Source organism: Rhinatrema bivittatum, chromosome 2 (genome assembly GCF_901001135.1).
Source record: "Rhinatrema bivittatum chromosome 2, aRhiBiv1.1, whole genome shotgun sequence".
Taxonomy (NCBI): Eukaryota; Metazoa; Chordata; class Amphibia; order Gymnophiona; family Rhinatrematidae; genus Rhinatrema; species Rhinatrema bivittatum.
This window is the reverse complement of record NC_042616.1, coordinates 621,399,492-621,414,569: the sequence shown is the minus strand read 5'-3', so window position 1 is coordinate 621,414,569 and position 15,078 is coordinate 621,399,492. Positions and strand designations below refer to the sequence as shown.

The window sequence follows — 15,078 nt, the reverse complement described above, 5'->3', positions numbered from 1 at the left end:
AAATAAAAACGGATACTTATCCGCACTCGGAACCCAAACCCGACATGGCCATGTTTCGGACTTCTGTCCTGCCTCAGGGGAAAATATTCAGAAAGCCAATTCAGGTGGTTGAAAACGTCTTTTTCTTTCGGCGAATTTACTCCGTGCCGGTCCTGTTTGTCAACGCGGGCTGCATTTCACCCCGCTGAGTTTAAGAAATGGCGACAACCGGAACCTATTTATTCAATGTCAGCGCCTAGTACCTCCCTTTCCGGTCAATGCCTGGTAGTTCTCTACCACGTCCTCTCACCGCTGCTAACGCTGAAAAACCTCCCCTCGACAGGGAGGGCGTTAGTTCCCTATCACGTCCTCTCAACACTCCCAGCCTTTGACCCTCCTCTTCCGGTATCAAATATTTACTATTCCATCTTTGAAAAAAAGGGATTTTGATCTGGCATACTATACTGGAAAACAATTAGTTTCTCTGCACTCACAAGGAGGCATATATACTCATAATGAATCACAAAATAGATCACAGTAGCCCATGCTCGTAAAACGCTGAATTTACGTCACGTCCTCACTGGATGAATGCTGTAAAAAGTCTTTTTAGGAAACATTCGTGATCGCAGTCCCCTGCATCATTAATTGGGCACAGGGATAGAAGACTTCTTCAACAATCACAATATCGTTCAATATCCATCCGGACAAAACCATTTTTATCCAGATATCGAAGAATCAAATGAGAGAATACCAATTGATTCTCTCATTTAAACCATTCGGGTCTACAGTATTCAAGTGAAAAATCCAGAAATGTTCCCGACGGTTTAATAAAACCTGTATGTCTCCTCCTCTTGGATTTGGATCCACTTGTTCCAAAATGGACCATCGCAAGTCAGTGAATTGGTGATGATGATCAATGCAGTGTTGGACTAGGGGGGCTGCAAGTTTGGATGTCTTGATACAACTCCTGTGTTCGATCAGGCGGGTCCGGATCTTTCTCTTCGTCCGACCGACATAAACAAGACTGCAGGGACACTGTATCACATACACAACTCCTATCGTCTCACACGAGGTCCGTCTATCATGTCGAATCACCATCCCCGAATGGGGCGCCTGCCATTGTTCACCCACAATGGTTTGACCACACATGTCACAAGTGCCACAAGCTTGATGTCCTCCAGCCGGAGACGAAATCTTGTGTGATGAGAATCGGGAATGAACAACCCGATCCCTGATGTTTTGTCCCCTAAAAAAGGCAAACCTAGGGCTCGTTTGAAACGTAGTATGCAACGTGAGAACTTTCCAATGTTCACGCACAATGTTAACCACTTCAGATGCATAGCGTGAATATTTCAAAGTACAGGTAAGTTCTTGATTATAAGGACGTTGCTGATACTGTAACAACAGATCTCTATTTGCAAACAGGGCCCTCTTGTATGCCTTTTTAATCACTCCACGGGGATAACCTTTTTGTGCAAATCTTGTAGAGAGAACTGAAGCCTGTGCTTTAAAATCCTCCATAGATGAACAGATCCTGCGCAATCTAAGAAATTGAGATATGGGAAGGCCATTCTTTAACCTTTGAGGATGAAAACTGGAATACCTTAAATAATGATTCCTATCAGTAGGCTTCCTATAAAGGGAAGTGATGAACGAATCCCCCTGTTTTTTAATCAAAATATCCAAAAAAGCCACTGAATGTTGGTCACAATGGGCTGTAAAATGTAGATGGGGATCTTGGGAATTTAGCCAATCCAAAAACAATTGTAGCTCATCCCATGTCGCTGTCCAGACAAAAAAGATGTCGTCTATGTAGCGTCGCCAAATTGCAATATTCTGAAACCATTCGGAATTATACAGAAATCTGTCCTCAAAACAAGCTACATATAGGTTAGCAATATCAGGGGCAACAGTGGCCCCCATAGCCACCCCTTGGACCTGTAAATAGAAAGTCCCATCAAAATTGAAGAAATTTTTAAACAGCACCAATTTCAACATGCCCAATAGGAAACTTGTAGGTACACGATGCGGGCGGGGGCGGTTCCTTAGAATATCTTGTACCAATTGATACGCTTCTTCCTGCGGGATATTGGTATAAAGTGAAGTGATATCTAAGGTAACTAACCAACAGCCCTCAACAAATGGTGGAAGATCGTGAATCAAACGAAGCATGTGGGACGTATCTTGAAGAAAAGAGGTGGATTTTGTGACCACAGGTTTTAAAAAGAAATCAAGGAAATTTGATAAAGGTTCCAAAAGGGACCCGCGTCCTGCTACAATAGGACGGCCCGGGGGCACATCCAAATGCTTGTGTATTTTGGGCAGGGTATATAGAACGGGGTGTAACGGATGTAAAACTTTAAGAGCGCGTGCTTCCCTCAAAGACAAAAAACAATCATCACTTCCCTTTATAGGAAGCCTACTGATAGGAATCATTATTTAAGGTATTCCAGTTTTCATCCTCAAAGGTTAAAGAATGGCCTTCCCATATCTCAATTTCTTAGATTGCGCAGGATCTGTTCATCTATGGAGGATTTTAAAGCACAGGCTTCAGTTCTCTCTACAAGATTTGCACAAAAAGGTTATCCCCGTGGAGTGATTAAAAAGGCATACAAGAGGGCCCTGTTTGCAAATAGAGATCTGTTGTTACAGTATCAGCAACGTCCTTATAATCAAGAACTTACCTGTACTTTGAAATATTCACGCTATGCATCTGAAGTGGTTAACATTGTGCGTGAACATTGGAAAGTTCTCACGTTGCATACTACGTTTCAAACGAGCCCTAGGTTTGCCTTTTTTAGGGGACAAAACATCAGGGATCGGGTTGTTCATTCCCGATTCTCATCACACAAGATTTCGTCTCCGGCTGGAGGACATCAAGCTTGTGGCACTTGTGACATGTGTGGTCAAACCATTGTGGGTGAACAATGGCAGGCGCCCCATTCGGGGATGGTGATTCGACATGATAGACGGACCTCGTGTGAGACGATAGGAGTTGTGTATGTGATACAGTGTCCCTGCAGTCTTGTTTATGTCGGTCGGACGAAGAGAAAGATCCGGACCCGCCTGATCGAACACAGGAGTTGTATCAAGACATCCAAACTTGCAGCCCCCCTAGTCCAACACTGCATTGATCATCATCACCAATTCACTGACTTGCGATGGTCCATTTTGGAACAAGTGGATCCAAATCCAAGAGGAGGAGACATACAGGTTTTATTAAACCGTCGGGAACATTTCTGGATTTTTCACTTGAATACTGTAGACCCGAATGGTTTAAATGAGAGAATCAATTGGTATTCTCTCATTTGATTCTTCGATATCTGGATAAAAATGGTTTTGTCCGGATGGATATTGAACGATATTGTGATTGTTGAAGAAGTCTTCTATCCCTGTGCCCAATTAATGATGCAGGGGACTGCGATCACGAATGTTTCCTAAAAAGACTTTTACAGCATTCATCCAGTGAGGACGTGACGTAAATTCAGCGTTTTACGAGCATGGGCTACTGTGATCTATTTTGTGATTCATTATGAGTATATATGCCTCCTTGTGAGTGCAGAGAAACTAATTGTTTTCCAGTATAGTATGCCAGATCAAAATCCCTTTTTTTCAAAGATGGAATAGTAAATATTTGATACCGGAAGAGGAGGGTCAAAGGCTGGGAGTGTTGAGAGGACGTGATAGGGAACTAACGCCCTCCCTGTCGAGGGGAGGTTTTTCAGCGTTAGCAGCGGTGAGAGGACGTGGTAGAGAACTACCAGGCATTGACCGGAAAGGGAGGTACTAGGCGCTGACATTGAATAAATAGGTTCCGGTTGTCGCCATTTCTTAAACTCAGCGGGGTGAAATGCAGCCCGCGTTGACAAACAGGACCGGCACGGAGTAAATTCGCCGAAAGAAAAAGACGTTTTCAACCACCTGAATTGGCTTTCTGAATATTTTCCCCTGAGGCAGGACAGAAGTCCGAAACATGGCCATGTCGGGTTTGGGTTCCGAGTGCGGATAAGTATCCGTTTTTATTTTTGATTGCAATTGCTAAAAATTTTTGAAAATCAACAAAAAATTACATTTGATTAAAGATTTAGTGACCCCTATGAAAAACGAGCAGTACAGACAATGTCTGCCCGTGAATAGAGGGTCATACATAAGTAGTTGGGCGTATTAGGTGCTATTGTAAATTTAATACCAGGACACTAGTTGTTTTTGGATTGTTTACATTGGTGTGTACTGGAATACACCGTTGGTGTGTGGGTTTTTTTGGTGTGATTGATATCAGATTATCAATGACATAGCTGAAACCTCAGTTCTGTCCATATAAAAATTATTAACAAAGAAAGAATACCTCTAAACAAAAGAAGCCCTGGTACAATGATGATTTAAGATGCATTAAAAGAACCTTAGAAAATCAGAGAAACATTGGCGGAAATGCCCATCTTCTGCATCGCTAGGAAAATATAAATCTATCCTAACAAAATACAGTGCTCTAACCAATAAAGCAAAAAAAGATTACTATGCTAAACAGATTCACAAGGTAATATGTAATTCTAAATTGCTCTTTGATGTTGTTAAACATCTAAGTAAGGACCCATCATCTTCGATCACGAGAAACTATAACTTCTCAAAGGCCGCTTGCAATAAATATGCTACATCCTTTTTAGATAAAATCAATAGGTTAAAAACTCAATTCCCTATCTATTCTCCAACAATAGCACCTGAAGATTCACATGGCCTAGTTAAGTGGTCCATTTTCGAAATCAGTCAAATCATTGCTAAAATTAAGCCTGCTACTCATCCACATGACCTAATTCCAACCAGTTCCTCGAAACAAGTACACCATGTTATCACTCTGACAATCACAACCCTAATTAATCATTCTCTATCAGAAGGTATTGTACCACATGGATTAAAACAAGATAAAACAGATTCCTAAAAATAAAACTGGTAGAATCAATGATTGGGACAACTATCTTCCAATATCCAATTTGTCTTTTCTATCAAAAGTACTTGAAAAAGCAGTTATGAACCCAACTTGCACTCTCGGCAACACTATTCAATATTTATATGTTCCCAATGTGCAAATTACTGGTGGATTTAGGAATTACATTCTTCCTGTATGCTGACGACATCCACTTTTACCTTCCATTCTCCAAATCATTTGAAAACACAGTATCAACACTTTCAACCTATATGAAAGCAATACAGCAGGAACTTTCGCAACTTAAACTAACATTAAACACTAAAAGACTGAAATAATTTGGTTAAGTAGAAGCTCTTCGATAGCTAAACCATTGGCTCTAGACCTGGGTAATTTTCAAATTACTCCCTCAAATTAAGTACGGGATTTAGGAATTCAGCTAAAGGAGAACCTTACTATGAAAAAGCACATCGATAAATTAATCAATATAGGTTATGCCGAGTTGCGAATATTACATCATTTGAAACCTTTATTAACTTTTGAAGACTTCCAAACTGTATTGCGAACTCTAATTTTCTCAGACCTAGACTACTGTAACTCCTTATTTCTCGGTCTTCCCACATGTCTCTTAAAACCAACAGAAGTACTACAAAATGCCTCAGCAAGACATTTGAAAGGAACTAGGAAATTTGATCACATTACACCCTCACTGATTTCACTGCACTGGCCAATCCCGAATCTATTTTAAAGTATTAATATTCAAAATCACTTATTCAAGTAACACCAGTATGATAGGTGTGTCATTACAACCATACACATCACAGCGAACTCTAAGATCTCAAAATAAAGGACTACTGACTGTCCCCACAATACGGTACACACCTGATGCATTTAAGACATCGTGTGTTTTCCATAGCGGGTCCAAAACTTTGGAATTCCCTACCTGAGATGTTACATTTGATACCAGATGGAAAGAGATTTAAATGTGAGCTAAAAACATAGCTATTTAAAAATTCATATAACCTTACTTAAAAACATCAGAATGTAGAGCTCTACAATAACAAGAATGACAAGAGATATTAACTGATGCATGAGGAACAGATTTAACGAGAGATTGTAAAAAGCTCAACGTACTGACTAATACATTAAATTTTTTATTTATTTATTTTTACTTTTTATTTATGCAATTTTGATTTACAAAGTATCAGAAGTCTTTGTATACACAATGTGGGGGGAAAACAAGCAATTACATAAAAAGAAAAACTAACAAATCACATTGTAAGAGATACCATTAAATCAATTAAAGCATGGAAAAATAAAACATAAAATATCAATATTATCTTCCCCACACTAAATAGGAAACATAGGAAGGAGGGAGGATGCAATACAAGGGAATTTTAAGAAAATCTAGAAAAGGCAAGGTGGATAGCAACTAAGGGCCCCCAGTATAATTTACTAAAGGCTCAAATAATTAACTAAGGATTCTGTGGGACTGGAGAAGACACTTTCCTAGCATTGAGGAAGGATTGTAACTGCTCAGGAACAAAGAAAACAAAAGTATGGGACTGAAACTTAACAAAACATTTACAAGGATAACGTAATATGAAGGAGGCTCCTAAATCAAGGGTTTCTTTCCTGAGAGCTACAAAACCTTTCCTCCTTAGCTGGGTAGATCTAGAAATAAAGAATTTATAAAGACATAACTTTGGAAAGATTGGATTCAGATACAAAGGAAACAAGCAGAGTGGCGAAATTTATTTTATTTTCTGTACTTCAAGTCTTATAATCCTAGATCTTTAGTTAATATGTATTGGAACATTTCATTTTATAGATATTTTTGCCTGTTTATGAATATTACCTCTGAAACTCATCACTATTTGCTGATTTTTAACTATGAATGTTATTTTTGTAAACCGCTGTGATCTTTACATGGAACGACGGTATATAAAATGTCCAGATAAATAAATAAAATAAATAAATATTCATCTGCTATTCTCTACCTGAAGGCCAAAACAGCCAGGGGTGGATTAACCTTTAAGTGTTAAATGTAGGCTGATTCAGAATAGTAAAGGTAGAAATCAGTGTGCTGCTAAAACCAATTAGAACCTATAAATAGTACTGCTGAACTGAACTCATTTCCATTCACAGTTTGATTACAGTTATTATTAAAGAGGCATGTACAACAGGTCCAACTACCCTAGCCAAAAATAGAAAAGTTCACTCTGTAGAGTTGCTCACCCTGGGATTAGAGAGAGGAATTTAATCAGTGCTACAAATCACCAAGTAGGTACCAAAGCATCTTTCATGCACCTAGATGCCACCAACAAGCTAAGACGAAGTAAACAGTTAGGGACCCATCTTGTTGGTGACGCCTATCTGCCTGAAGTGTGTGCCCCACAGATATTTGCCTAGGAAACTCAGTATGTCCAAAAAAAAAAAAGGGAGAAAATTTATGGGGGGGAAAAAGTATGTTTTTATCTCCTGTGAAAGTAACTGAGAAACCAATAACCTTTATTTTGAATATAATAATATGAAATATTAATGGTTAAGCAAAAGAAACTCAGTATATAATTACAAGACTATCATCTATACTCACATCTTCAGGAAGAAATTCGCTTTAGGGACACAGGATGTGCCATGCTAGGTCACTACTCAGTATAAACAAGCAGAAGGTACACCATCACCACTAATGTAATATTCATTATTACAGGCCTATGTACTGTACCTGAATATACCCAATTAGGCATAGGCTACTTCAGATAGTCATTACTTATTTACATTTGTTGACTGGGAAAGCTAAATTAAGATGAAATTCTTGTTTTCAACTGTTCCCAGGAGACGGCAGGGCATATGAAACCGAGGGGAGGAGGAGGAGGCAGAAGGGGGGGGGGGGGGGGTTGCTTCCCAGTGCAGCGTATTACTTCAAAGCTTAGCCCAAACATTTTAAGATGAAGTTAAAATCTACCAAGGAACTGAAGGTGTAAATGCCAAGTTCTTCCTATGAACTACCAGGTGCCCTTTACCCCCTGTGCGGAGTACTGGCTGCTGAGGAACCATGAATATGAAAAGGACTACGAACTTATGTAGAATCTTGTTAACCCTTTTTACACCCAGTACGTCAATGCAGTCTGTGAAAAATGCCAAATCTAGTGTTACTTTGCCTTAACTGGATTCTTTCCACACTGTGATAGCTGGTGTTGGACCAACATAAGAATTGTCTACAGATGAGAAAGCACCTACTTTGTTCATATCAATGGATAATTCTGATGTTGGACCAAATACAATGATGCACAACGAGTAGGAATCCATTTACCGTAATTAGTGTTTGGCACAAGTTAGCTTGCAATAGGGACTGGAATTTCACCGATTAACTGTTTGCATGGATACACATTTTATTTATTTATTTAGAAAAATGTCTAGGTTGCACCATCCAATGTTCTGGGCAGCTTTCAATTAAACATTCATAATTTCAAAAAAAAAATGCAATATTATACAGATGCATAAAAACATAACAAATAATGACCAACATCAACTGCTATGCAAACACTTTAAAACTTTACAAAAATGCAATTACGGGATGAACAAGGAATTACCAAAACTTGCACATGAAGGGCTAAAAATATGCAAGTTCAAGCAAATGTGTTTTCAACTGCTTCTTAAATGCTTTGCTGCAAGCTTGTTTATGTAAGGCTAAAGGTAATTCATTCCATATCAGAGTACCCATGACTGACAGTAATCACATCAACAGGTGGGTTCCATTAACTTCAGCTATGAACATTTACACTTTTCATAACATGTGCCTGTAAACCTTCCAGAATCCAGGTCTTTGGTAAGACCTCACCTAGAATATTGTGTCCAGTTCTGGTGGTTGTACCTCCATATGGATATAAATGGGATGGAGGCAATCCAGAGAAAAGCTACTAAAATGGTGCAGGATCTGCACCAAAAATCGTAAGAAATGAGACTGCAGGACCTAAATATGTACACCCTAGAGGAGAGAAGAGACAGAGGGATATGACAGAGACATTCAAATACCTCAAAGGTATCAAAATGCAAACCTTTTTTGAGAGGAAAGAATGCTCTAGAACAAGAGGTCACTGTATGAGGCTCCAAGGGAATAGACTCGGGAGAAATATTACAAAATACATCTTCACGGAAAAGGTGGGAGATGCGTGGAATGGCCTCCTGGGGGGAGGCGGTGGAGACAGAAACAGTGACGGAATCCAAGAAAGACTGGAACAAGCACAGAGGATTCCTGCTTACGAAGAAGGGAGAAAAAAGCCGAAGATTATCCAGGGTCTACGGCGTTGCATCAGGAATGGAGCTGGGAAGATTAGATGGAGCTTGCGGTCTATATCTGCCATCATATTCGATGTTTCTATCACATATATATTACAACGTCTGCCAGTCTCTGAAAGCATAAGCATGAATTCTCGGTATTCTGCACCGTCCACCTCCTGCAGAGGGGCAGCTGTTGCGCACCTACCTGAGGAGCCGGAGCTCTGCAAGGAGAGTGGGGTTTTGCTGTGCCTTCTCGGGGGTGGGCTGAGATGCCTGCTCGTGCTCAAGCCGCAGCCTCTGGATTTCCTGTAAGATTTCTCTTGGGAGGGGTGGAGGAAAAAATACACATAGAATAAATGTCAGCTGCCATATCCTTCTAGTCATTGCTGTTTCTCAGTACTGCAACTGCAAAGATTGATACTTTTTTATTTAAAAAAAAAAAAAAATGTATAGCCCGCATGTTCCAATACTACAATGCTATTATTTAATGCTGACAAAACAGCAAACAGAAATACATATTCTCTGCAATTAATGTGGAATGCAAAACTAATTTTCTGCGATTGGGTACACTGTGGGCACCGGTAATAACAGGACAGGTCAGAAATTCTCTATAGAAAGAAACGTTTGAGATAGATTTTTCTTTATGCCTTTTTTCACATCTATTTTGGCCTCAATATTAACCAGTTTTCTAGGAAAAAATTGAACTGTTCCGTGTATCTATACATATGGACTACTCTGGTGGTGGGGGGTGAGGGGGGGGCCGATGGAAGGTGGGACTAGAGGCTCTTGCTTTGACCTTTCCGTCACAGAGCCCCGGGGTCAGTACACAGCTTATTGTCCTGCTGCGTCACCCTGACGGGTGTAAGTGCTTACTTCAGGATCTCAGCTCCATTCCACTTGTGAGACATAATGAGGGTGATTTTTAAAAGGATTTCCATGGGCAAAAAGTGTTTTTCCTGTAGTAATCATCTGCGTGAAAATTGCCCACTCTGTGTGTACCGTAGGTGCAATCATGTGCCTGGTTCTATTAGGTGTTCTTTTCCCCTGCACTGTAAGTGGGGGCTGTCCTGAGGTGGGGATAGGTCAGGGGAAAAAACTAAGCCCAAGGTTTTAGACGAGTGTACCTTTGGTCAGAAAGCGTATCTGTAGAAAAAGCAGGGAAGTGCCCGCATGCAATGACCACGCAGAAAAAGTAGCCCCAGACTTTGCAGCAAGGCGAGTGGAGTGCAAACTGTCCCCATTGTGTTTATGTAAGTGTTAGCAATGTTCTCAGGCAGAATATCTCTACAGAATGCAACAAAATAACTGATAAGAAATAACCAATGTATGTACCACCCCACGCTCCAATCTTCATGCCACCTAACCAGTGGAACCCTTTCTCTGGAGCATCTTAATGCACTTTGGCCCTAAAAGGTTACAGAAGCACAGAACCAGAGAAAGAAACCAAGGTACATCTCTGTCAGACCCTTCACAAACCTGGCAGCACAGTTGGAGGCCGAGGCAAAGAAAAGTCTCAAGGCTACACGGGGAATCGAAATCGAGGTTTAACTTCACAAAAGAAGCCCTCCCTGAGCAAACATTGTCCTGCATGCTGTTAACGGTTCTGTGGCCTTCCTGGTCTAATAATCATTACACACACTCGGTCTTGTGCATCAATCAAGCAAAAATATCTAACTGGGACACATCCTTTCAACTTCTTTAAACACCTCTCATTTAACTTTGGATCTATGAATGAAGACTGCTCTTCAAGAAGAGTGCTTTTAATAGGATTTGCTGTCATTGAATTGATGACATACTGTAATGGGGTTATTTATGTGCCCCAGGACTTGACGGTGAAGTAGCCAAGCTTATACTGATACTGGTGATTTCCTTTAGTTATGGCAGCTTAGCAGCTATTAGATGTGCATGAAGTAGAGTTCAGCTGTGAAAGACAAATCAGCTTTGACAGAACCCATTTTTTTTTTTTTAAAAGGTGGCGGGGTTTGCTGAGCAAGCCTGATCTATCTTTAACATAACGGCAGAAATATCAAAGAATCTGTATGGCAGGATATGTTATGGTTCAGAAAGCTAGTGCGGTGTTGGGCTGAAAGGCTGATTTTATGTTTACCTATTTCTGCATGACAATGAAGTATCAGCCAGAAATTTCTGACTGTAATAGCATTAATCTCCAATAATCCAGGCTGAGGGTTATTTTGAGGGTCTCTCTATGCACTGTCCTCAAAGGAATTGTTAGGTGGGAGAGACTGAAGGGCGCCTTGCCTGCTCCAGGATAAGCTGGCTCTCCCCTTTAATGATGTGATTATCTATCATACTTTATCCGAACCTTACACCTGCAGGATGTGTGATAATGTAAAACTAAAACCCCATCAGGGACCTTCCTTCCAGTAAGGAAAGGTTTACTGCCATTACAGGATTGTTATTAGTTTTCAATCCCTGAAAGTATTCTGTAATTAAAAAAAAAATTAACAGTGCAAAACAAGTAAGCACTTAGTGCTATTAACTTTAGGATATCATGACCATCCATCCACTAAAATGTAATGCTGTGAAAGAGATGCACAGTATCAGTAGAGGGGAAGGGATACAGTCCTCCACCAACAGGGCAAAGTGACAGATACATACATGTGAAAAAGGTATTGTTAGGTTATTTGAAGAAACCTATTTGCTTCCTTAGTCACCACTCAATTCACTTGTTGGCATTTTTGAAAGGGATTTTTTATTAAGTCCATATTCAAAAGCCATTTAGAAGGATAATGTAATAGTTATCTGTCTAAATAGCTTTCCCAGCTAATAAGTTAGGCAGCTAAAACTTAGCCGGATTAGTTAGGGGCTGTCCAGGGGCGTAACTGGGAGGAGTTGAATTAGCCGGCTAAGTCCGTTGAGTCAAAGAACTGTCCTAAAGTTAGCCGGTTATAGTTAGCCAGCTAACGTTAAGGAGCTGGCTATATTCAATAGTGTGGCTGACTGTTAAATATACCTCCAAAGCTGGCTGGATAACCTTTACCCAGCTAACTTCTCTATCCGGACTGTGTCTGAATATAGACATCCAAGTTTATTTCTTTTATTAACGTGCATTTATTAGAAAAGGCCAGGCTGACCATACTGTTCAACTTTTATATTGAGAGACATGTGTCTGAACCTAATCAATCATCACCCTACTCCCTGTGGGATCTTCACAGATCCCCAAACATTACCCATACCCTCTGAGGGACCATTATCAGTACTTAAAACATCACCCTATGACATCTCTCCCCCCCCCTTCAAAGGGAGCATTACTGATACATAACCATTACCCTATCCCTGAAGGATCATCACAGGTACTGAATCATCACCATTTTCTTGAGGAATCATCATCAGTACCTAATCATCATCCTACCCCAAGGGATCCTCACTGGTACCTAAACAATACCCCACTTGCTCTCCCACTCGAAGGATCATTACTGGTATCTAAACATCACTATACTCACTAAAAGACAAGCACCTATTACTATAAATTACCAAGCGCTATCACAAGATCATTACGTGCAGCAAGGAGCCTTAATAAAAGCATCCTTTTATATTAATTTCTAGCTGGTATGTAATGACAACACATTACCGCAGGGGTGGGGAAACTATGGCCCATGGGCCATATCTAGCCTGACTTCCCTTTTGTTGCAGACTGCCCACCTCCAATGTGATCACTAATCTCTCCAGCCTGCCAATGCTCTGACCCAGTGTCATCAGCGATGGCCTGATGCCATGCACCTCAGTGTGTCATTTTGGGGCCATCGCAGATGATGTCAGGTCAGAGCATCAGGCAAGCTGCTGGAGGAGAGCAGTGGTGTGTGCATGGCATGGGCGTCAAATATCATCTTTGACTGGTAAGCTCTGATTTGCTGCAGGTGTCAGTCGGAGGAAGCAGCTCGTGTGCCGGTGGTTTTTTCGTTGTCCTCATGCCCATTCAGTGAGTCGGTCCTGGGGGAGAGGGGCATGCTGCTACTGTTAATGTGACTTTGGTCCTCTCACTGTGCCTTAGGTTATTCTCCCAGGGGTCTCCCACCCCCCCTCAAAATGCTCCCAGGGACCCCCCTCCGCCCGCTTGAGGAGCTCCAAGGAGAAGCCCCCTGGCCCCATTTCAGACAAGAGCCTGCAATGTGGCCCCGGCTAAAAATAGCGTGCCGACAAAATGCATTACAGGTGCTTTTGGGGATATTGAATAAAAGAAGTTCTCATTCTCTTGTCATCCACTGCATTGACCTTGTTAAATGTCTTAATCTCCATCTTTGTGTGGCTCTAGCAATTGCTCCACCTGCCTTGCCAATTACCCATTTCTATATCTAAAACATTAATTGAGCGTTTTTACCAGAATAAACCGTACAGTAATAATTTGTATGTGCGTGTGTGGTTTTTCATCCTCATGTACCCTTATATATGTATTTCACTTCCACCTACCAAACGTTTACCCACCATTCTAGCTCATCATAATCTGCAGAGGCTTTTGAAATTCTAAACTTTTCTCTTAGCATTCAGAAGGAAAGGGGCTTCTAACATCTTATGTGGCAAATACCTAAACTACAACTGAAGGAAGATAAGTGTTTTGTTCTCTTTTAAATAAATTAATATTTTATATGGAATATTTCAAACATTTAAAAAAGATACAATTTTGCTACAGTATACAGAATTCTATGAGACCCAGGCTAAAAATGACGGAGTGGCTAATTAATGCTTTAATCTTCCAATACAAAACATTTTTGGAACATTGTTACGTGAACATATACTGCTCTTCTATATAAGGACATAAGAACATGCCATACTGGGTTAGACCAAGGGTCCATCAAGCCCAGCATCCTGTTTCCAACACTGACCATTCCAGGCCATAAGAACCTGGCAAGTACCCAAAAATTAAGTCTATCCCATGCTACTGTTGCTAATAAAGCAGTGGCTATTCTCTAAATCAACTTAATTAATAGCAGGTAATGGACTTCTCCTCCAAGAACTTATCCAATCCTTTTTTAAACACAGCTATACTAACTGCACTAACCACATCCTCTGGCAACAAATTCCAGAGTTTAATTGTGTGTTGAGTGAAAAAGAACTTTCTCCGATTAGTTTTAAATGTGCCACATGCTAACTTCAAGGAGTTCCCCCTAGTCTTTCTATTATCCGAAAGAGTAAATAACTGATTCACATTAACCCTTTCTAGACCTCTCATGATTTTAAACACATCTATCATATCCCCCCTCAGCCGTCTCTTCTCCAAGGTCTCTTTAATAAGTTTATAGTTAATTGAGAAATTACTACTTACCTGATAATTTCTTTTTCTTTAGGACAGTCAGATGAATCCAGAACAAGTGGGTTCATGCTCCCATGCCAGCAGATGGAAACGGAGCAAACGGATGTCACAGTATATAAACCCCTGCAGCGACATCAGCCTGCCAGTATTGTCTTCAAAAGCAACTGTGGACAGACTAGCAAAAAACTCGATTAAACACAGATAACCATTTCAATAAGCCAACAGGCAACACTGAGCTCAGACAAGAATGCATTAACACTAGTCTAGGGACTGGACTAACACTTACCAATAATCCCTGTAACATGTAGTCATGCAGGAGGACTAAAAATCAATCATTTGACAACCAAGGGAGGGAAGCTGGATTCATCTGACTGTCCTAAAGAAAAGCAAATTATCAGGTAAGTAGTAATTTCTCATTTCTTAGCGTCCAGTCAGATGAATCCAGAACAAGTGGGATGTATCCAAGCTACTCCCTCAGAGTGGGAGGCTGCCCGCAAAGGCTGCTCCTCCCGGGGCTGCATATCCAGATGATAATACCTGGAAAAGGTGTGTAAGGAGGACCATGTTGCAGCTCGGCAAATGTCAATGGGACACAGCAATCTAACTTCTGCCCATGTGACTGCTTGAGTCC

At 40.6% G+C, this 15,078-nt stretch overlaps 1 protein-coding gene across 14 annotated transcripts in view; it reads right to left on the bottom strand.

Annotated features, from left to right (window-relative positions):
• The window catches only part of DTNA (dystrobrevin alpha), a 715,983-nt gene that overhangs the window by 77,706 nt on the left and 623,199 nt on the right, over nucleotides 1–15,078 (bottom strand). For all 14 annotated transcript variants that reach the window (XM_029591217.1, XM_029591223.1, XM_029591225.1 and 11 more), the window contains one exon: nucleotides 9,384–9,497. In XM_029591217.1, the coding sequence (XP_029447077.1) occupies nucleotides 9,384–9,497 (114 nt within the window). The remainder of the gene's footprint in view (nucleotides 1–9,383; nucleotides 9,498–15,078) is intronic.